This window comes from Solanum lycopersicum, chromosome 12, assembly GCF_036512215.1.
Source record: "Solanum lycopersicum chromosome 12, SLM_r2.1".
In the NCBI taxonomy this organism is placed as follows: Eukaryota; Viridiplantae; Streptophyta; class Magnoliopsida; order Solanales; family Solanaceae; genus Solanum; species Solanum lycopersicum.
In genome coordinates, this window is record NC_090811.1 from 42,164,598 (window position 1) to 42,189,907 (window position 25,310).

General features: G+C 36.0%; 1 protein-coding gene across 1 annotated transcript; it reads right to left on the bottom strand.

Annotated features, from left to right (window-relative positions):
- Positions 1-309: 309 nt before the first annotated feature.
- On the bottom strand, positions 310-912 carry LOC138340372 (uncharacterized). Its single transcript, XM_069292089.1, has 2 exons — positions 807-912; positions 310-707 (listed from the first exon to the last, which is right to left on the bottom strand). The coding sequence occupies exons 1-2, from the start codon at positions 910-912 to the stop codon at positions 310-312; spliced, it is 504 nt and encodes a 167-aa protein (XP_069148190.1).
- Between the last annotated feature and the right edge of the window lie 24,398 nt (positions 913-25,310).

Genomic DNA, 25,310 nt, shown 5'->3' on the forward strand with positions numbered 1-25,310 from the left:
CAAATAACTCCCCAAGTTAGTTGTCTTGACTGTTCTATGGATTCAGAGGCCTGTATCTACGCACATCAATCTGTGTGAACCAGGTCTAATCATAGGCATTGTAGACACATTAAGCATTACTTATCTTATACATTTTTTGGGTTGTTATATTATCCCCCCCCCCTTCGGAGCATTTGCCCCCGAATGACACTACTAATTATTTCGCATAATGCCAAACAGATCATAACATAGTTGCTACACACAATCAAGCAATAGGAACAAAGAATAGAGAGATAAGGAAACTTAGACTTTAGAGTAGGGACTCTAACCTCAAATGCTGAAAAGATGGGGATAGCGGGATCTCATATCGGCCTCCAACGTAGCACCCTCAACAAGATTGTTCCTCCACAATACCTTCACTATGGCAACCTCCTTGTTTCTCAGCCACTTCACCTGTCTGTCTAGAATCTCAACAGGTATCTCCTTATAGGACAAGTCTTCATCAACCCCCAAACCTTCAATAGGTAGAATCGATGCTGGATCACCCAGGCACTTCTTTAACATGGACACATGAAAGACAGGATGAATAGAAGCTAGCTCCGCAGGCAATGCCAACTCATAGGCCACCTTACCCACACATTGTAGGACATCATATGGCCGAACATACCTCGTATTAAACTTCCCCTTAACCTCATTACCCCTTTCAGAGGTGATATATTCAAATAGACCTGGTCACAAACATCAAACTCTAAGGTCCTCTTCCTGTTATACGCATATGACTTCTACCGACTATAAGCCGTGGCCAACCTGCCTTTAATCACTCTTACCTTCTTCAAGGCCTCGTGAATGATCCTGGACCCAAAATGGATGACTATCCAACCTCAAACCACCCAATTGGAACCTCCTAGTATACAATGCCTCAAATGGTGTCATCCCAATGGTGGAGTGATAATTGTTATTATACGAGAACTCTATCAAAGGCAAATGGTCGTCCCAACTACCTCTCAAGTCAATCACGCATTCCCTAAACACCTCCTCCAATGTCTAAATGGTGCGCGCAGCCTGCACATTAGTCTGAGGATGAAAGGCAGTGCTAAGCTTCACCTGCGTGCCTAAAATCTTCTAGAAAGATCTCCAAAAATGCAAAGTGAAATAAACTCCTCTATATGAAATGATATACAAAGGAATCCCATGACATCTCACAATCTCATCAATGTAGAGTCTCTTATAGTGCTTGGCTCTGTAAGTAGACTTCACAGGGATAAAGTGGGCAGACTTTGTCATTCTGTCCACAATAACCCATATGGAGTCATGCTGCCTACTAGTGTTTGGAAGAAAAACCACGAAGTCCGTATTAATGGCCTCCCACTTCCAAGTCGGAACCTCGATAATCTGAGTCACACCGCCTCACTTAAGATGCTCTGCCTTAACCTGCTGACAATTAGGACACCTAGCCACATACTCAGAAATATCCTTCTTCATGCCATCCCACAAATAGATATGCTTAAGATCATGATACACCTTTGTTGAACCTAGATGTATGGAATATCTGGAACCATGGGCCTCTGCAACTATCTTGGTTCGCAAATCATCCACATCAAGTACACACATCCTGTCGTAGTACCTAAGTATACCGCCACCTCCCAAGGAAAAAGACTCATTCATCTTTGTCAATACTGAGTCCTTCAGCTCCATCAACAGAGGATCAAGATTCTGACCCTTCTTGACCTCAAGTACCAAGGATAATTCAGAACTAGGATGAACCAAAATACCACCCCCCCTAGTAGAGTCAACCAACCGCACACCCAGCCTAGCCAGTCTGTGTATATATTTCACCAACTCCTTCTTCTCATCCTCAACGTGAGATGTACTCCCCATGCTAATCCTGCTCAAAGCATCAGCTACAACGTTAGTATTACCTGGATGGTAGTGGACATTTGTGTCAGTCATTCAACAGCTCCAACCATCTTCGCCGATGTAGATTTAACTCCCTCTATGTAAACATATACTGGAGACTCTTGTCTTCTATAAACACATCCAGATGTACTCCATTTAGGTAGTGCCTCCACAACTTCAGTTCAAACACCACCGTTGCCAAGTCTAAGTCATGAGTTGGATAGTTCTTCTCATGCACCTTGAGCTGTCTGAACGCATAGGCTATCACCCTACCACCCTGCATAAGAATACAACCCATACCAACCCTAGATGCATCACAATTACATTGTAATTCTCACCACACATAGGCAAGGTAAGCATCGAGGATGAAATGAGTCTTTCCTTGAGATCTTGGAAGAAATTTTCACAAGTCTCCGCCCAAAAAAACTTGACTTTCTTCTTCATCAAGGCGATGAACGGGGCGGTAATGGAAGAAAACCCCTCCAAAAACCTGCAATAGTAACCAGCCAACCCTAGCTATGGATATATGTGGGAGTAAGAGGTTTCTTCTAGTTCATAACAGCCTTAGTCTCCCTGGGATCTACCTCCACACCTTTATCAGACACTACATGACCCAAAAAGGTCTCTAATCTGAGCCAGAATTCACAGTTGCTGAATTTGGCATACAACTGATGTTGTCTAAGTAACTGCAAGGTTAGTCTCAAGTGTTGTTCATGATCTTCCTTGGTCTTATAATATATGAGAATATCATCAATGAATACTATGACAAAGGAGTCAAGGTATTCACGAAAAACTCTGTTAATGAGGTCCATAAATGCAAAAGGTGCATTAGTGAGACCAAATGACATCACTAGGAACTCATAGTGACCATAACGGGTATGAAAGGTTTTGTTTGGGATATCTCCATCCCTAACTCTAAGCTGATGGTACCCTGAACGAACATCAATCTTTGAGAAGAAACAAGATCCTTGGAGTTGGTCAAACAAACCATCTATTCTAGGGAGTGGATATTTATTTCTGATAATGACCTTGTAGAGTTGCCGATAATCGATACACATTCTAAGGGTTCAATCTTTCTTTTTCACAAACAACATTGGAGCACCCCAAGAGGATATGTTCGGATAAATGAAACCCTTATCAGTGAGATCTTTTAACTGTAGCTTCAACTATTTGAGTTCAGCTAGAGCCATTCTGTAAGGAGCAATTGAAATTGGGTTAGTACCGGTTTCTAAGCCGATACCAAAGTCAATCTCTCTAGTGGAAGGAACTCCAGGCAAATCATCAGGAAATACATCTTGAAACTCACTCACTACAGGCACTGAGTCTATGGAAGGATGTCATGATCTAAATCATTGACACTCAGAATATGATATAATAACCCCTTGGACATCATTTTATTTCCCTTAAGGTTCGAAACCAAGGGATTAGGACGACTCAAATTGTAACCCTCACAAACCAGCTTCTTTTCATTGGGGAAATGAAACCTCACAACCCTACCATGACAATCCATACAAGCATAACAACTATGAATCCAGTCCATGCAAAGAATAACATCAAATCATGCATATGTAATTAAACCAAGTCTGCAGACATTGTCTTACCACATACAACTATGTGGAAATCCTTTTATACCCTATCAGTCCTTACATTTTCTCCTAAAGGTGTACAAACCACTATAGGATCATGCATAACTTAAGGCAATATTTCAAAAGTGAGAGCAAGCAAAGGAGTTACAAAATAAAGCGTAGAACCTGGATCAAGTAAAGCATGAAAAATGTTGAGAATACTTGCAACATACCTATGACCACATCAGCGGACTTCTCCTACTCCTCCCTGTCCTTTAGGGCATAGAACCAGTTCCTCTTAGGAGGCTCGGCTGCTGCTCTACCCTTTGGGTTAGGCCTAGGCTAAGCATTACCTCCAGACTGACCCCTGTTATATGGGAAGTCCCTGACCATCTATCAACTCTGACTGCATCCGAAACAGGCATTAGTGCCCTGTATGCAGTCTCCTTTGTGAGCACGGCCACACTTAGCACAGTCCTTTCTAGGACGCTGCACATCACCTCCATTATCCTTCTTGGGCTTGGGTCTGCCTCCTCTGGGTGCTGTACTTCTCTGGAAGTTAGAGTTCCCAGAACTCTGTTGCCCCTTTTTGAACCTGGATTGTTCATGAACACCGAAGTTGTTCATGTTTCCTCCATCAATTGGACCTGCTTGATCAAAAGGATTAGGCCTCCTAGCTTTATGAATGGCCCTTCTCTTTCGGCTTTCCTCTACCTGCAAGAAATGCACCATCAGCCTGTAGAGTTCCATGTTATCGTGGAGCATCGCAGACCGACACTCCTTCTCCAGATCTCTAGTGATCCCTGTGAGAAACCAGCTCATCTCATCCCTTCATACCTAGACAACTTAACAAACTTAAGGGAATACTCTCTGACTGTCATCGACCCTTGCTTTAGGTTGATAAATTCCTCAACCTCAGCTTCTCTCATCTTCCTGGGGAAGAATATCTCTAGAAAAGTTGTCTTAAATAGCTCCCAAGTGACTGGAACTCCGCCCAACGCTCGGCTATCTTTCCACATCTTTAACCAAGTCTGTGCAACATCCTTGACCTGATAGGAAGCCAGCTCAGTCTTCCTAGTATATGTGGCCCCCATGGACACCAAAATGTTGTGGATCTCGTCCACAAACTCCTGGAGATCCTCTGAAATTTTGGACCCTGTAAAAATAGGAGGTCATCCTCGTGAAGTCTCGCAGCCTTTCAGCCATGCTACACACTGGTGCTTTCTCCCTCTCTACATTCTATCAGTTTACCTTGGAAGTCATGGACTTGGCCTGCATAGGGATGTCATGTGCCTTCTGGTCTAGAGATGCCGACATCTCTGCATGCATCAGTCAACCCAGCTGGGTCAACTGGCATAGCCACTCCTTCAGTTGGAGCCTGTGGTGGAACCTGATTGTTCCCAGAAGCTCCTCCTCCTCTTCTCTGACCAATGTTTGTCCTGGTATTCATTCTCTAAAAACAACAAGAGTTGATATTAGACACTCTCATAACACCACAAAATCAGACATTTTCTAAGGCATGATAAAATCAGATGAAGGGAAAGTTTACTATGCATCATGCTGTCTCTAATTCAGGATAGTGGTACACTTCACTGCCATAACTTTGAAACTACTCAATGTGGTTAATGTAAACTTATTATGCTCGGAATTTAACCTAGTGCTCTGATACAAACTTTGTCACAACCAGAATATAGACACAGACGAGATTGATGTCGTTGACCTCTCAGATGACGCAGACAAGCCAACATACATCATCTTTACTTCATCTAGGTTAATTTTTATGGAAATTTGAACTTGTTGTTATTTAACATTCGTATAAAACATTTTACTTAAACTCATAAATGTTCACAATCAACCATCTAACATTAAGATCATCAAATGAAAGAAATAGTTAATAACTGCATTAAATGTGTACTTGCCAAAACAGCACCAATACAAAATCATAAATGAAGTGGGAAATGAAACACTAGTGTAACGGGCTCCACTAGCTAAGTCCTACATCTAATATAAATAATAACGGTAGAAAACCTCGAAAGCATGATAATCTACCAAGTCCGGATTAAAGCTCCACGTCCGGATAGCTGTAACATTGTACCGTACAATCTAACGTCCACCTGTTTCTGTACCTAAAATAAATAATTGTATGGAATTCGTAGACACTTGTACTAAGTATGGGTATATCCAAGCACACACCAAGAACATGCATGAGAAAGAATAGTTCTTTCCTAACAACAATATTTATGGAAAGTCAAGTCAGTGGACTTGCAAAATTTTGATTACGAAAGTCAATAGACCTGCTAAATTTGGATTTGGAAAGTCATTCCATGAGTGTAACATGCATCATCAAACTTATCATTTTGTTAAGAACACATAACATATTTCACATATCATATGACGTAGTTCATATAATTCTTTCATATGCCATGAGACATTGGGATCATGGATTTGACGTTAGAACATCCCAAAATGAGGGTTTAACATATGGGACCTCAACTAGGGAGCCTTCTTTAGCAAACACATGTCTGCTTCATTTATTCATACGTACTTCATTTTTCATTCTTTAATATACTAGTGCAATCACCAGTCCTCTACTTAGGATGTAGTTTAAGACTCTCATCGGGTTTGTTGTGCAATTACTAAGAAAAACCTAGTGTCATTACTTAAGTCTAGCTCACCTCTTGATTATCTTATTCTTACACCTTTGGTATAGTTCATTTCATTATGTGCATGATTTGAGGTTTGGCTTCATTCATTCTTTGGGAACTTTAAATTTAACCGACATAGATCATGTGAGCATCATGAAATCCTGTGTCTCCCCCACACCGAAAAGAGGTGGAATAACCGTCCAAAGTGACCCAAAACATGCTAGTGTACATGGGAATCGAACGCCGCTAGATCCTTATATTGGCAGTATAGGTTAAAAGACTAGAAGATATAAGAACACCCATACCCGGCATGCCGGACAGTCTTATCTCATGAGAGTTACGTGAACCTCTTCCCTTCCCGAAAGATGGCATCACCGCTCATATCTAGCCTATCGGTGCATAGTATAAAGTTCAATTACATTCAATTCATACATCATGAAAGCTGTCTTCTAGCATGAGAACATCATAGCTTATTAGATGATTTATCATCTCATCATTAGTATTAAGTATGCATTAACTTCAATACTTTCATTAGACTGTTCATAGATACTGGTCTCTTCATTAACTTTTCACTCTCATAGGTGAGTACATTTTGGTAACATTTACATAGGATCATTAGAGATTTCTCTCATATTTCACATTAACTTCATATCATATTGTCACCACATTCATTAACTTTAGCAAATTTGCTCTTCATAATTACTAAGCCCTTTACATGAATGTTCATTTCGTCATATGTCAATGCATATGGCCATTTAGTGTGTTTCACACTCTTACTTAACCCCTTCTAGGTTTTAAATTATTTCATAACATACATCTTGGGTTCACTTACTTTTAAACTTATGCTAGACTTATGAGTCAACACATACAAGCCATGAGGCTTCATTCATAGTTTTTCTAAGTGATTCATGTTTACCCAAGATTATGTGGTACAAGACTTATCCATCTTGTAGATATGTCAAGATATTAATTTTGATCTTTATAGGCATCATTCATTAAGTATTTACTTACATATGACTTATATGTCAATACGGAATTGGGAAAGGGAAGCCCACTTCGAATCCCTTGGACAACACTTAGTTAATTTTCTTTCACCTAATTTTGGATTTACATTTCGGCTTGGGGAACCCGATTTCGAATCCCCTCACTAACATTATTTTTACTTTCTTTTTCCCTCCCCTCACTTCACCTAAGGCATTTTAAGCATTTGGGGATACGGGATTGAACCCCCATAACAACATTCATTTATTTCTCTTTTCCTAAGTTTTTCCAATGTTGGCAGAGAGGAGGTGGGTTCCCACTCCTCTCATTATTATTATTATTATTATTGATTTGTCCCCTCTCTCCTCCTTCAGCAAAGAGGTGGTGAGTTCGAATTCCGCTCCTCCCAATATTTTCATTATTTTAAAATTTCCCTTTCACTTTCTTGTTTGGTCGAGAGGGTGTGGGTTCAAATCCCACACCTCTCATTTTTATTCAGCTTTCATGTAGTGAGGTCTTGGGTTCAATCCTCATTAACCTCACATTTTTTAAATTTATTTTTAAACTTCTCAAACTTCAAGTATTCTGGCCGAAAAATCCATCACCAAGTGATGGAAATATTATTAAATTTTCTAGACTTTATTTAAAAACATTTATACGTTCGTTTTGTGGTATTTTCACAATTTGTTTATCACTTTTTTAGGTTTACATTCATTGTTGTTTTAGCTTAGATTTTTCCACTTAAGATCAGCCACCTTACACTTCATTTAAACATCAAAATTTACGCACCCTATGCACAATAATTCCAATCATCAAATAAGCCATTTTGAGACTTCAAAACGGAGAACAACAACAAATATTTTACACATTGCACCACATCATTTTCGGTTGACATCATTAAACATGCTTGCTATTTACAAACACAAAATCAAAAAGAACATCATATTTGACACTTAGATACCATTAACCATACCAACAACATGATTTCTAACCTAATTTAGATTGAAATCAAAAGAATACTAGGGGCAAGCAATTCGTTAATAAAGGGGAGATCTCTAGTTTCATACGTTGAATTTTGTAGAAAGAAATTTCTGTTGGAGAAATGATTATAAGAGATAAAACTCATACCTGGATGTAGCTTTCCACCCCTTCAAAGTGATACCGAAATCCTTCACTAATTCTTCAAAACGATCCTTTCGAGAAGATGATGTAAAATTTTTGTTTCTTATGTTAGCTTGCTTGTTTGTATATTTTTTTTGTAAGTTCTTTGAGTGTAGAGAACTTTTGATTGTTTTATAACGTTTTTTTTTGTTTTGCTGCAAAGAAATAAAAATGGAAGAGAGAGAGAGAGAGAGACAGAGAGAGAGAGAGAGAGGTTTAGGTGTGTGAGAGAGTTTCTGTGAGATAGTGCCCCTTAAAACTAGGATAGTTGGCAAGACTTAGTCAATTTAATTTAATAATTAATAATTAATAACTAAAAATATGATTTCCCCCTTTTTTCAATCATACATTAATTAAATAATATTAATAATTACATTTATTTAACAACTTAAATAAAAACAATTTCATTCATTGCTTCCACCTAGGTTCGAACACGGGTGGAGCAATACTTTACTCTTAGAGCCCACTTTCGGCACTCTCTCCCCAAAATACCCTCCACCTTATTAATTAAATAATTAAATATATATTGATGATAATTAATAAATTACCTTTAGTCTCGTAAAAGACAATTTTACCCTGAGACCTTACAAACTTAAGATTTTCCCCTTTTTATTTTTGTTAAAGACTCATCCGGGTAAATCCTCATATTTGGGAGCCCTACATGGCTGGACCCAACCTTTCCTAGCTCAAATAACTCCCCAAGTTAGTTTTCTTGGATGTTTCAAGGGTTTAGAAGCCTGGTTCTACGCGCATCAATCTGTGTGAACCTGGTCTAATCGTAGGCATTCTAGACACATTATGCATTATTTATCTTATACATTTTTAGGGTTGTTACAGTATCATCAAGTCTATTATCTACCTTAATGTGTCAAGATTTTCTAGTGTACTTAGTCCTTGGGAAGACCTAACAAGAAGAAGTTGCTCAAATATATTTGGAGAATGTTGTGACACCAACATTGTCCTGAACTATTTTCTCATGCTGTTGTAATTAGTATATGCTCGATATCACTGAGGTGTCATAATATATATATATATATATATATATATATATATATATATATATAAAACTGGGAATTAATTTCAAACTCACACCCATGCTACACTGCGTTACCAACATGAGAAAAATGTACAAATATAAATCTTGAAAAACATTGTGTTCTCTATTCTATTATTCGTACTCCCCTAATTTGTCTTCTTCGTGTTCATATGTAGCTGTGAATTCTTCCAATTTTCTTTATGTGACAAGGTACTGTCATGTAGATGTGGAAGACATGAAACTTATACTTGTATTTTTTGTTAGATAAACCGTGTGAGATGTATAGTTAAATTTAGTTTCAAGAGATGCAATATTTGTGCATTTCAGACTCGATCTCAAGTTGCAGCTGTCCCAAAATGGAAACATTTTACTTTGGGAAATTTACATGGTTCAATGCTTCTGAAGCTAGTAAAGTAGTGTGAGAATTTCTGAAATGGAGTTGAAACATTTCATTTTGACATCTTAATATTTTGCTTATGGACAACTTTTTAGCTTAAATGTAGCTATCTGTAATATTTTTATTTTATAACCAGTGAAAAATCTTGTGTGTCTTAGTTTAAATTTGATGGAGCTACATTTTGCTATGTCATTGATATATCGTGGTTTCACAGTATTATTAATACTTTTACCAGTGTGTCCAAAAGCCTTTTTGTGATAATTTATATAAGTTTCTCCTTACTTGCAGGAAATCTGTTCAAAGATGTATGCGGAGGTTTTTGAGCAAAGAAATGCAGAAGAGACCACCTATGGAGCTTGTGACGGTCCGTAGGTAGTAGCATAGTGAAGCTGCTGAAGGAAGATGGGGAAGTCTGACCAAGTGTGGGGTTACGGAGTCCATGACGGTCCGTCGTGTCTATGATGGTCCGTCCTACATGTTCGTCATGAAGTTCAGAGAAGTAATCCCAGTTCCCATATTCCAAGAGTTCAAGTGTTTAGAAACGTAGACCCTCGACGGACCGTCGTTTCTGTGACGATCCGTCATACTTGCCGTCAAGGGTAATGAAGAGAGAAGTAGAAGAAATTGCACAAGTATGGGACGACGGAGTCCATGATGGTCCGTCGTGACCACGACGATCCGTTGCGAGGTTCGTCGACCCAACCGTGTTTTGATAGATTTCCAGCAAATAGAGTCCTTGTTTAATTAGGTTTTTATTTTCTATAAATTGGTTGAAAAAACCTCGTTTTTGAGATTAGACTCTGGATCATTACTAGACTCCGTGTATTAGTGTTAGACTTTTGATTATCATTAGACTTTTTGTGAGATTATTGATTACTTTGAGATTCTTGCAAGTAATTGTTGGTGATTTTTGGGTATTAATCAAGAAAACTTTCGGATTTTACTCTTTCTCATTGAAGTAAGTACATGAATTCTTATATAATATATTTTAATATTATGATTATGACTATGGGTAACTAAACTCCATAACTAGGGTTGTGGGAACCATAGGCAAATAATGAGATAAAACCCAACGAAAATAAAAATTCTGGAATAGTGTTTTGCATGTATTAATAATTCTTTCGCTTAGAAGTCTTTTTAACGGATGGCCAACGTTAGAACTCGTCTTAATGCTACTTGTCGGACCAATGAGGTAGATAATAGCAAAAGAATTATCAACATAGATTTAGTGTATACTATTTAATAGGCTAGTATTGATTGGTACGAGGTAATAACTTAGTCAAATATCGAATACGGTGCTTAATATGAGGTAAAGATAAGGGTTAGGATAGCAACACATGTAGCCGGACCAAGGTACAAAGTGAAATTTTCTAGATGCCGGACCAAGGATTTAGAAATACATAACTTATCACTTTGCATGCAAGATACTAGGAAAGAATTGTTATTGTTAGAATTATCAAATTATGAACCTGTAGGGAACACGTAAACCCTACTTACTTTGATTTATTTATCAAACTCCACTATTCAAAGCTTTTAAGTGTCGCTTTCAATTTCATTAGTTATTTTCATTCATTTAGAAATAGAATTCCCCCTTTTATTGTTTTTGCTTTCCAAGAAAGTAATTGACCGAACAATAGTAATAATAGGTTAAAGTTAAGTCTAAACTATTTTCCTCGTGGGAACGATCCAAAACCTCACTAGTTGGGTTATTTACTTGACACGACTCGAGGATATGCCTGGCTATGTGTATTTTTATAAACGTACAAATAATAGAAGTGAAAATCGTTACTTATATTTGTTGTTCAATATAAATCTTATTCTAATATGATATTTTTATGAATACTAATCTCTTGTCTTCCCTACCTTAATGTAACAAGTCTCAATATTATTATCAAAAACTATGACTGAAACTGCACCTTAGCTAACCTTATGAAGCATCATATTTTGTTATCATATAGATGAAATGTACATACCTATATTGTAAATTTGGTTCCTTAGCAAATATCATCAAACAATTTGAAGTATCCATATGAAGAATAGACCAAATATAGGGTGAATATGACCCAAAAACATTAAAATGAAAGGAAAAGGCATCAACCTAAGTTTGAAATTAAATAATTGAAGAAGCTTTGAAATTTCTATGTGTTGAAGCTTCTAAGCCTATTTTGTTTGTCCTTTATCAAAATTTACAAGTGCTCACACAAAGAGATTTCACCAAGCAAAATCTTGTACCTGAAACTGAGAACTCACCTTATAACGTAAAGGTACCCTCTACTACCGAAGAAGAACAAAGAAAATTAACAATAAATTTGAGATAGCTAGCTTGTGTTCTCAATTTGAGTATATTTAGACTTTGCATTTTATAATATGTACTCACGATTCAACTTTTATTTGGTATCCAACTTTGACATAATTGGTTATCTCCTTAATGTTTGGCCTATGAGGCCACGTTCCATAGTCCCCAAGAAATGGAGGATGAAGGTGACATTGCAATGGTGGATAAAGATGAAACGTTACTCTTCGTCCTTGTAATATCAGTTTGGAACCTCTAGTTTGTTAAGGATTTTACGCAACAATCATTAGTTGGTTTCCTCATCGGATCATGTTAATTTAAAAGCTTCATATATGTATCATATTCACATTCCTTTTGTACCAAATTTCACCATTATGTTTGGTCCAACCTTGATTTCTGCAAGCCTTGGATAACTTGGTCGAAAACCCTCTCATTTTCTATCTCTCGTGTAAACCTCATCATTATGCAATCTCCCGGACACTATATTTACTGAATTTTCCTACCTCCAATGACACGTTGGGGTAGCAACTCAAGTTGACCAGTCAATTTAGCAATGCTTTTGTCATGCTCTTGGGTTTTCTCTTCTTGTTCCTTAAGTGTTCCCAAGTGTGGAAGTGACATATAATCTTCACTTATGTACCAATCTTGGTTTACTTTGGTCATCTCATCAATCATCCTTAATGCTTCTATGAATGGTTGCTTAACAATACCACCCGAATAGGATGATCGACCAATCCTTTATTTACCACATCACAATTTTGGGAAGAATATTATAACAACATCTTATCGGGAAAACCATGTCTTGGACATTGTAATAATGCTCTTTTAAAATGTAACAATGTTTTAAGAGCGGCTTTCCCATTCATTCTTTCAAAATTCTAAATGTCTTTCCTCAATTTCATTACTTTATATGGAGGAAAGAACCTCTCAAGGAAATCTTCAATTAATTCTTTCAATGTGGTAATAGACTTTCTCAGAAACTCAGTCACCACCTAGTCAATTTGAATGTTAGGGAAAAAGAGAATAACCTCAAACACATTGACTCTTGTGAAATACAATCATCTAAAAAGGGTTACACACACTCACAAACTTATGGAGGTGATCATGGGATCTTCATGTTCGATGCCCTCAAATTATCCTCCCAATCTTAAAACCTGCAACATTTTTATGTACAGGAAGTAACCAAATTACTCCAACTTCATTAGTAATATGAGAAATAACCTCATATTCCTTTCTTAAATCATATTCTTTTCCATGGAGAATAGAGTCATCACCTCCATGTGCATTCATTATCGCACCTTCTACGAGAATACAACAAGAGGTCCAAACATAAGTTTGTTCAACTAAAAAAACTTTTATACAAATTACTTCTCAAATTGAATATCAAACTACTATTACCCAATAGTAACACCCTTTCGATAACACTCAAATGTACTCTTTACAACCAATTAAAGAGTCAGTGATCATCGTCAATAAAAATACTCCACTAAGAGTCGGGGTCGAATCCCACAAGGAATATAGTATTAAGGATCAACTTAGTGAACTAATTACAACTAATCTCTATGTAATAAAAAAGAAAATTGTTGGATAATTCCACTAAATTCAACAACAAAATCTTAAACACCCAATTATCAATACTATAGCAAGCGAAGATTCGCGAAAATAATTTGATCTAATTTATATGCAATTTTGAAATAACCCACAACCATAGATTTACAATTAAGTATAACTATATTACAAACATCGAACATATAATATATTAGTACTGGTCTATTTCAAGCACCCATACAAGATTGAATATAAAATCAAAATGATCATCTTAATATACGAACTAATAAATCGGTAATAGTTTGAATCTATGATTTACAACTATAAAATATAGCTATTCAACAAACCCACTAAGTTAAGTCAACACCCAACATCATAATCAGACCCCAAGGGATTAAGTTTTAGCCACACATCACAAAGTGTAATGAAGTTACACGTTGCTTTAAATTAGCTACGAGTAACATGAAATTTGGAAGTACAAGTAAACCCACTTTGAATTCAACTTCAATTTATCAAATTTAAAATCTTTGATTCAAAAATCCCAAAAACAAAAAGTTTTCTTCACTCAATGAAAAATGTTTCTCTTCTAAAATATTTAGACTTCCCTTACATGTTTTGAACTACTTTTCTTCTCTCCTTTGGATATTTATAGTTTACAAAAAATTTTCCCAAAAACGCAAAGTTTTTCTCACTCGGCAACCTTAGTCGGGCTCACCAAACTCATTCAGCAAGTCACTAATCGGGCTTCATTTCACCTTTTTCTTTCTCAAGGCTTCAGCTCACCATTCGTGTATACTTTTATCAATTGGTAACTCATTAATAACCATCTTTTTTGGATCTTGAACTTTTATTTTGTCATCCAATACTGTCAAATTTGGAGACGTTCCACTGTTCACCTTTTGCATTTGATGCATCGTCGTTTCTCCTTGAGTTCGTCAACCAACCTTTAGAACAAGCGAGCACATTATCAATTTGTGAAAATTCAGACCCATTAGGTGATCCGTCTTCATATTTGGCAATCACTAGTGTATCATTTACATTTTTTCATTTTTTACATTTTTTGTCATTCTTTTACACATTCATCCTTTCATTGTCCTTTAGAAGTCTTAGTTTTGAATCATCATAAGTTTTATTATACTTGGACAAACTTAAGCATCAATGGCAGTAGTTGTTGATCTAGATAGGTCTGATATGAGTTTAAATCAATCACTATTTAGTTACTAAGTGACAGGGGGTTTGGTATGCTGCCCTCCAACTTCGTAGAACAGCGAAAGATTGGTATTGAGGGTCTTTGTTACTTGAATCTTCTCCTGTAATATGGGAAATATTTTGCTAGTGCCTTTCATGACAATTTCATCCCATGGAGTATGTGAGAGGAGATCCGCTTAAGGTTCAAGCATATGAAATATGACATGTTATTTGAGTATGAGTTCCATTTTTGCCAATTGTCTAGGAATTCCTTGGCCATTATTCCGAGTGAGATGAGAACCTATATATTTTTTAGGGGTATGACTTTCTCATTTAGATAGCCTGTGTTTAGGGGTTCTCGAGGGGGGGGGGGAATTTTTCAGTTCATCATGAGTGACTGTAAGGAGGCAATCTAGGAGTTTTCTAATACCTTATCTAAAGGTATGAGATGTTATAGAGGGAGTGGTTCCTTCTAGCATCAAGAACTATTCATGCATCTGTATTGGCATATGACAGGGTTCAGACATCTCAGGGGGTATTATAGTGCGGGTTTAGGGATGTTATAAATTATATCTATGACCCACTAGATGTGATAATTATGCTGGTTCATTAGGATATGCACAATAGCTCCCAAGTCAAAGGTTTTTCTTTAGTTGTGGAGATATCAATTACATAATGCGATAGTTCCTTTATAGAGGGGTCGGGAAAGAGCCAACTCAATTTTTAAGTTTAGACTAGATTACATTCAGGTAAAGCTTGTAGAACATATTGTAGCAGTACCACGGTTCAATGGAGAGAGGAGAGGTACTACCAAGGAAGGAAGTGGCAAAAGAGGTACATTTTATGCTTTCTCGAGTAGACTCGAGGTGGATACTTCTAATATAGTAATTACATGTATGGTCCCTTCATACATGCGCAAAGAATGGTTCAAAAAGGGGTTTTGTACTACTTAGCCTTCATTCGAGACACTGTTGTAGAGATATCCCCCAACGATTCTATTCTTGTGGTTCTAGGGTTTCTTGATGTATTTCTTACTGATCTTCAAGTGTTACTCCCAATAGGATATTGACTTTGCTATTTATTTTGAGTCAGGCACTAAGTCCATTTCAATTCTACCCTATCATATGGTTCAAATAGAGTTGATCAGTTGCAAAAATTGTTCAACCGTAGGTTTATTTGCCTATTGTGTCATCTTAGGGTGCTTTCTAATATTTTTAGCAAAGAATAAGGATGGGACGTTGAGAATATGTATTAACTAAATGCATTTGGACAAAGTAATAGTAAAGAAACAATATATTTTATTCCATGTATTGTTGACATTGCATGTAACACACTAGATTCAAAAGAGGAAAGCCTAGATATTTTCAGGACTGACACATGCCATCGACACCACGCTATGTGGGTTGAATCATAGAAGATAGTTGTATCCGTGTTGAGGTCCACCCAGAAGTATGTTTAGTCCATGAACTAAGGTTTTACTCACGAGGTGTTGTTAGGTCCATGACTCGTAGTCCATGCACCGTATGTCAGACAAAACTATATGACCACTAAAGACAGTCGTGCAGGACAATCCATTGTCCTAACCAGGACCGTCAATATTGGGTCGTGGGTCTGGGGTTCAAAAGTCAACATCAGGGGCAGTTATCTCTTTTCCTAATTATTTATTTCTTATACTACATCATTTTTTCGTTCACTAAGACCCGTATATAAGCTTTTTTCCCCCAAATTTCCCAACAGAAACATTCTTACTAAACTCACCAAAAGTAGAGCTTTCGAATAATTCTCTCTCTAAAAACTTGAAGAAGAAGAAGATCAAGAAGTAAAAAGATTCATATCGGGTTACTTTCACTATCCAAGGGTACCGTCTAGATGTAACAAGACATATAATATCGTTAAAGGCACCATGTAAGACACTTAGCATATCATAACATATATCATCATATCAATACGATCTAAAACACATTTGAAGTCTTAATAATTTTTTTATAAAATCAAAGTGAAAGTCTACACTTGTCTAAATATAGCCATTTATTATAATACTTGAATAAAAAATAGGGACACATCCTATAGAACATAAACCAAAAAGAAAAAACAATGAATGAGACTACTAGGATAACATTTGTCTTTGAATCATGTGAACTCAACAATGATCAAGCATAAATGATCAAATCCAAGCTCTAGCCACAATGGGGACCACCTTGAGAACGGAACCCTACACTTGTGAAATAGTCATGCATAAGAACCTCAAAAACATGATAAAACGGGCATTTTTGTTCCATGCATGCTCTTTGCTAAGTTAAACCGTCATATTGAAATTAGTGCAAACAACAAGTCATAAGCATAAGAGGCATCGTAATAAGACATAGACCATACCATAGTATACAATAATCATAACTATTGAGCATAAGAGATATCATCATAGACAAAGGCATAATGAATGCAATCTACTTTAACATAACACAAGAGTAAAATTTTATGAGCTACCTCAATGCAAGTTTGTGCAATACATAGGTAAGACCCATAATCTTAATTATGCTAAGAAAGTCACTTTAGGTCCTCATTCATGTTTACCATCTTTTGATATCATTCTTATCTTAGTTCTAATAGACAAGGGAACATTCACTTCTAGTCAATCATATCAAGGAAATGTACTTATAGCAACAACCAAAATTAAGCATCCATCATTACAAGTAGCCCTCATACTAACATACTTAACAATGGAGTCATAAGCATATTCACTACATATATAATCATAAAATAAGGTAAACATACCATAGATACCCTCACAGCATACTTGTGCAATGCATGAATAAGATCCCATATTCTCAAGCATACTAAGTAAAGCTTCTTATGTAACCATAGTTCATAATTAATATTCTTATCATAGTTGGAATAAGCTTGAAATTAGATAGTCCATGTGAGTTTAACATGAAATCGGTGCTACCCATACCAAAAAGGGTTGTGCTTCTTGCGTAAGGTAAGAACATCATTTGTTAACTTTTAAGGTGGATCCACTAGCTAAATAAGGTATGTGGGAACATAATTTATGGGATGAAGAAATTTCAACTAGAAACTCAACCATACTTCCACCTCAAAATATCAACTAGGTGCTAAGAACTAAGTCCCCATGGAATAGTTAATTTTCTATTAACATCATTACACATGAAAGGGTTCCCTTCGTTTACTGATTCAAGGTACATCATTGAATAACTCATTATTTCTTCATGAAATGGGTACCATTTGCCTAAAAAGTTAAACACTAAGCTTTAGAATACTTAATTAGTCACTCATGAAAGGGTTCCCATAGCATGGTATAACAATTAAGAGAACTCTATAGATCATGCATGAGAAACTATCATAATCTATGATCATTCTTTTTCTCAAATTCATTTCGGTGAGAAAAGCCTTTCAACCAAGAATCTTCATTATGTGAGAAATCCTTTCACGTCATATTCATTATGTTTTCATGAGAATAGTCTTTCAACTAACACATCAACATTAGCATTGTCATGGACACTTCACTCTCAAAGTGTTTTTAAAGCATATACATAAATCTCATAATCATGCATAGTTCTCATACTTTACCATTCTAGGTGAAAATATCATATTCAATCAACACATAAAATTACTACTTTAGATATGGATAATATAATGAATAAAATAACTCAATTACCACAAGCATAAACTCATAATATCCTTCTTCTATCAACAAACCCACATTCACAAGATAATAATTGGTAATAGTGGAGTTTATGGATTCTTGGGAGTTTTTATATATCATAAAAACCATCATAATCATCAATTCAATCATAATATAAAGTAATTAAATCATTGGAATCATTTTTGAAATGAGTCCATGACTTGGTGTCAATTCCTAATTTTTTGGGGGAAATTACTATCTTTGAAATTGAGTTGGAGGGACACCGTGGATGATCAAAGACTACACATTGATGAAGGTATATCATACCTTAGATAAAAATCCTCAAATAAATTGACCAGAAAATCTTTCTCCTTCAACCCTACTTTCAACTTTCTTCTTTTTCTTTCATGGAATTCTAGAGAGAGAATTTTGGTAAAGATGAGTTCTTTTGTGAACTTAGAAAGAATTATTTGGATGTGCTAGTTTAAGGGTCTAAAAGACTTATACAGGTGTTTAAAAATAGGCTAAAATTACATCACTTAACATCAATTAAATAATGAAAACCCAAAGAAGCCCTAGACTAAACTACAAAAAAGCAGCTTTTAGACCCCATCCATGACCACCCATCTACGGAGCGTGGACTGACTCACAACTCATACTGGTGGGGTCAGGGCTGGGGTCTGTAGCTATAAAATATGGGCCTTGACACACCAGACCTAACAACTGGTCATGGGCCCCTCCGTAGGTCATGATCTTGGGCAGTTTTTCCTTAGGTAGTCCCAGGATCCCACTCAAGGACCCTTGGTTGGTCTTTGGGGAGTTGTACCTTGAAATTTTAACCCTAAACCCTTCACTCTAAGAAAGGGAAGCTAAATTCACAACTCTAAGCCTCACACAAAACTCTATTTTAGCCTACTAGCTTCCAGGGTGTTACATTATCTCTTCCTTCACAGAATTTGTCCTTGAGTGACGATCTAGACACCTTACAGAAGTAAAGACTGAAGAATATCAGCCCATCATGCATGAAACATAATGAATAATGCACAAGTCAAAAGATGAAACTTCAACTCCATCTGAAACATAATCAATGCAAAACAAGGAAGTAGGAACTACATATAACTACCCACTCTGCATGAAACTCAACATTTCTCATGTTCATAGGAGAAACTACCTTCTCCAAGACTTAAGCAATACTCATCAGAATCTATAAAACCATTAGGCCAACTACTTAATAAAAGAATATGCATATTAGGCATGTTCATCAATTCATCTCATGAAGACAAATAGGCAATTCATACTAAATGTACAAAAACACAAGTAACGTAAAAAGTGAAAACTCATTTTCTTTCTAAACATGAATTTCTCAAGAACATGCATAACATAAGGAGATAATGGAATACATATAAAACACATAACTCTAAAAACATACAAGCTAAAGGGAACTTTTCTTCTCAAGATAGAGTAGGAGTAGAAGAAAGAGAGGAAATGTCAAGACACTCCACAACCTTCCTATTTAAGTTCACCATCTTCCAGAGGAACCCTTACTAATTCTTCAAGTACAACTTCTTTTAAGTAATCCCAACCGACTTAACCAAAACTCGTAATGACTATACCGGGTTCTAAAATTAATAGAGGTCTAACTACAATGCATACAAACCTTACCAAGGATAACATCAAAGTCTAACGAGAGCCTTCTTGTTCATTTCGAGACCAGAGTGCATAAAAGAGACAGTTATTCTGAGCACCGAGATCTGACTACTAAGAGAATCTTGCTTGGACCACTCCCTCTTGTCGTGAGCATAGGGAAATTCTACGCTTGATAATCACTCTTTCCACAACCATAGCAACCGTATGAACCTACCTTGGTGCTTTCTTCCGCACTTAGTGCAAGTAGGATTAGGTAATGGAGACCTACCACCTTTATCTTGGTTAAACCTAGGGTTATTGGGAGAATCTTGACTGGAATGCCTTTGCTTAACCTTAGGTCTACTTAGTCCATCAGACTTAACATTAGAGAAATCCCCATCACCGGTTCTATCTCTTTTCACCTCCTTATTATTTTCCTTAAATTTCTGTTCTTTCATTTGTTAGGCATGCACCAGAGGCGTGAAATATCTATCTTGGGATAAGCGTTGTTGTACGACATTCTTTGACTACCATGTCAGATACTCCTATCACAAATTTATTCACCTTTGCCCTCGAAACTACCACTATGGTTTGAGCATACTTGGATAGTTGGGTGAAATTTAAATCATACTTTTTCACACTTATACCTTCTTGATGAAGGTTAATGAACTCTTACATTTTTAGTTCCCTCAAATCAAGAGAAATAATTTATCAAGATATTCCAATTTAAACGATTCCACTTCTATCGAGCTCGCTCTTAGGGGTCTTTAACCTTTCCGCTATTCATACCAAACTTGAGCCATATATTTCGATTGGTAGGCAGCTACCTCCTCCTTTTATTGTGGAGATACTCTCATAATAACAAGCACCTTATAAACCTTATCAATAAACCTTCGGGGATCCTCTTCCATTTTGGAGCCATAAAATTTGGGAGGGTTCATTCTTGCAAAATCACTAACCCTTGAAGTAGATAAATTCCCATTAGGGTTAACATGAGTCCCAACATTTGTATTTGCTTGAGTCATAAACTCTTGAACTTGAGTAGTCAAATATTGATCTTGAGTCGTTGTAGCTTGGGACAATATTTTTAAAGCCTAGCTAACCTCCACATCTGATATAGCTGAAGGATTAACTGGAGCTTGATTAGCTCGAGGATCTTTATTAGATTGAGGAGCTTCTTCATTAACTTTGTCACCCTCCATTATTCTAGCGATAGACCTCCATGTATTCATTTCTTGAAAACACAAGGGAAAGATTAAGAGAGAGACTTTATAGAGTTAAACTCTTTGGCACGCCTTAAGATTAATGAAAGAAGTGTAGTTTCCTAATAATTTTGTAGCCTCTCATTCATAAATGTATCACACTTCACATTATGAACAAGACTACTAGATGTGGATTATGATACTTCATCCTAGAATCATTCTAAACCTTGTGCTATGATCACCAAATTTTTTACGATGCACGGGTACCCCGTAGATGTAGCAAGGCACATAACACCCTGAACGACACCATGTAAGAAACTTAGCATATCATAACATAAAGCATTATAAAAATATAAAGTAAAACAAATTTCAAGTATTAATATATTTGTCATAATAGTAAAGCGGAAGTCTAGAATTATCTCAATATAGCCATCTATTAAAAATATTTGAATAAAAAATAGGGACACAACCTGTACTACACAATCCAAAAGGAAAATACATGAATGAAACTACTAGGTAAAATCCATCCTTGAATCATGAGGAATCACCAATGAACAAGGAGAAATGATCAAATCCAAGCTATAGCCACAATGGAGACCACCTTCAGAACCGAATCCTACAGTTAGGGAAAATGTAGGAAAATATGAGTTAGTACCAGAAAGCACTAAGTATGATAGTCATTCATAAAAACCTTGAGAACATGCTAAAAGGGACATTTTTGTTTCATACATGCACTTTGCTACGTTAAATCATCTTTGAAATTAATGGAAACACAAGTCATAAGCATAAGAAGCATCATAATAAGACATAGATTATAAGATGGTAGACAATAATCATAAGTAGTGAGCATATGAGATATCATCATACACATATGCATAATCAATGCAATCTAGTTCAACATAACATAAGAGAAATACAAGCTTGTGTAATGCATAGGTAAGATCCCATAATCCCATTCATGCTACGCAAGTCACTTTAGGTCCTCCTTCATTCTTAGCATCATTTGATATCATTCTTAGCTTAGTTCTCATAAACAAGGGAACATTCACTTTAAGCCAATCATATCAAGAAAATCAACTTATAGCAATAACCCAATTTAAGCTTCCATCATTACAAGTAGCCCTCATATCAAACATAGTTATCAATGGAGTCATAAGCATATTCACTACATATATCATCATAAAAAATGGGAACATAACAGAGGTACCCTCAAAGAACACTTGTGCGATGCATGAATAAGATACATTACTCTCAACCATACTAAGTATATCTTTTTAAGTAACCATAGTTCATATTTCATATTCTTTTCATAGTGTGAATAAGACTTAATCAAAATAGACCATATGAGCTTAACATGGAATCCAGTGCAACCCACACCGAAATGTGTGGTCTTACTTGTCTTAGTAGGACCATCATTTGTTAGGCTTTATGTGGATCTACTAGCGAAATAGGGTTTGGGGGAACATAGTTTGTGAAATACTAAGACTGAAACTCCGTCATACTAGAGAGATCTTCCACCTCAAAATATCTTTTTGGTGCTAAGCATTAAATTCATAGGGAGTAGTTAATTCTCTATTAACCTCATTTCTCAGGTGACCTTAGCCTACCAATTCAGGGTACACCATTAGAATAGCTCATTGACTCCCCATGAAATGGGTGCCATTAGCCTACTAGTTAAAGAAAAAGCCTTGGAATACTTCATTAGTCACTCATTAAAGGGTTCCCTTAGCTTACTAATTCAAGGTATAACAATTAAGACAACTTTTAGATCATACATGAGAAACTATCACCACTCATGATAATTCTTATTCTTAGATTATTTAAAGTGAGAAAAGCCTTTCAACCTAGAATCTTCATTATATGAGATATCCTCTCACATCATGTTCATTATGTGTTTACGAAGAAAATCTTTCAATTCATACATCAACATTATCAATAATCATGGACACTTCACTCTTACAGTGTTCTTTAAGAATATATATAAATATCATAATAATACATAATTCTCATACATTACCCTTAAAATATGAAAGATCATATTAAATGAACAAATCTAGAAATACTAAATTAGACATGTATAGTAAAATTAATCAAATAACTTAACTACCACAATCATAATCTTATAATATCCTTCTTCTATCAATAAACCCACATTCACAATATAGTAATTGGGAATTTAGGGGAGTTTATGGATTCATTGAAGGGTTTATTAAGAAAACCATAATATTCATAAATTCAATCATAATATAAGGAAATTAAATCATTAGAATCATTTCTGAAAATAATTCATGACTTGGAGTCAAATAATAAGGGAATTTAGCTACTCATAAAAAATATCATCCAATAATGTTTATAGATCATATAAGAGTTTACCAAACTGAAAGAGTAGAAGAAAATCCCTAAATAGAATCAATAAATTCTCTCAAATCAATATTCTCGTATTTTTCAAAAACTACATAATGATAAATTAACACAACTAGCATCCTGGTCCGTGTTGCAGACCTGTTCCCTCACAACAATTTGTACACAAAAATATCCTCTCAATGAAACACTCCTGATGCGCACTCCTCTATTTAGTTGAATTTTTTTCTACATCCAGGTTTCAGCTCCTCAATGGGGAGGTGCTCCGTCCTAGTGTATGTTCAAGCTTCTTGGCCATTCATCTCTATAACTTTGTCTTTTATTTTCTGACCTTTTTTTAGGTGCCCTTTTTAGCTCATCATTCTTTGCTTTTCACCCTTAAACATCTAATAATATTGGTTAGAGGAAGCACAATAAATGAACTCTATACTTTAAGTTCCAACTAAGAAATTTCTCCCAAATATGGCAATACTTATGGGATAAATTGGTTATTAGGCGCATAAATATGCCTAATATAACCATCCTACACATAAAGTTTTGTTCATCCTTGAACACCTCTACAACTTCAAACCTACAACTACTCTACTACACTTCCCTCTAGAGGCATTCTAGCTTTGGCTACAACAACTACCAGAGCTTCACACCAAGACGGAACAAACTATGTCTTCATCATGACAACTTGTGTAAACCAATATAGCCTTAACAATAGACTTTTATTACGCAGAGAACTCATACATAGCTTTTGGATTCATATTTATACTAGTTATCAAACCTCATTAAACATGTGCCCTTACCACAAAATGAACACCCTATTTTACTCAAACATAAAAATTCACACGAAAGGCGTGGATGGGTGTGGGAAGAAAATTTTGTTCACACTCTCAAAAGAATACTCATGCCATAACCAACAAGCCATAGGCTTTCCCTAAGTGTACAACAGCACTATTTCAAGATTAAGGTAGTTCAAGATCAATTTAGGTCATTTAATGGTTATAATGTAAGTTTGGGAAGAGTAAGAACTATTTTGGAATATGAATAGTGACTACATTACCAAACGCTTTAATACAAGACAAACTTCAATCTTTTGACCTTTCTTTAATCACCATCTTCTTATGCCCCTTTTCTTGAAACCATTTGGCTCTTTGATGTAACGCACTTAACATTCATTTATTCCCACAATTTTCATTCTATTATTATATTTTATTTCTTTTTTTATTTTTAACGAGCCACACTAATGATAGGGCTTTCCGTTCATTCTTTAATTTCCTTTACTATTGTTCATATAAGAAGCCTAGGTTTTTTGGGATCAAATATATAGGCCATAGAAGGAACATAAATTAGCTTCATGATCGGATACCAAAGAATAACCTAAAGTCTTGAAATGGTTAACTAAGGATATCCTTCAAGGTGGGTATAGGGGAAAAATCGAAGTGGTTAACTAAGGATATCCTTCAAGGTGGGTATAGGAAGGAAAAAACAAGTCTATCAAAGAAATGCCTATATCACTTCCTCAACTCCTTACCTTTTTTTTACTTTGCAGATAGACCAGGCAAGTCCTGAACCTCAATTAGCAGCAAGGAATACACAAATATTACACACATGACACATATTGAACTCAAAAACTACATGCTACTTCTCAAAAACTAACACAAGTTCATTTTAAACACATGTCATTTAGAGTTACATAAAAGAGCCTAAATGTCTCAACACAAAGCCATACATTATTTTTTTACCTTCAGTCTAACTGAAAATAGTTATGCAGACAAAGCAAATGCCAATCCTACAGACCCAA

What these genes read in the sequence shown, in the direction of transcription:
- LOC138340372 (XM_069292089.1), bottom strand. Translation starts at nt 912, where the DNA reads ATGACACCATTTGAGGCATTGTATACTAGGAGGTTCCAATTGGGTGGT. An exon ending in TTCACGAGGCCTTGAAGAAG is followed by an intron (nt 708 to 806) that starts GTAAGAGTGATT and finishes GTTTGTGACCAG; the next exon opens with GTCTATTTGAATATATCACC.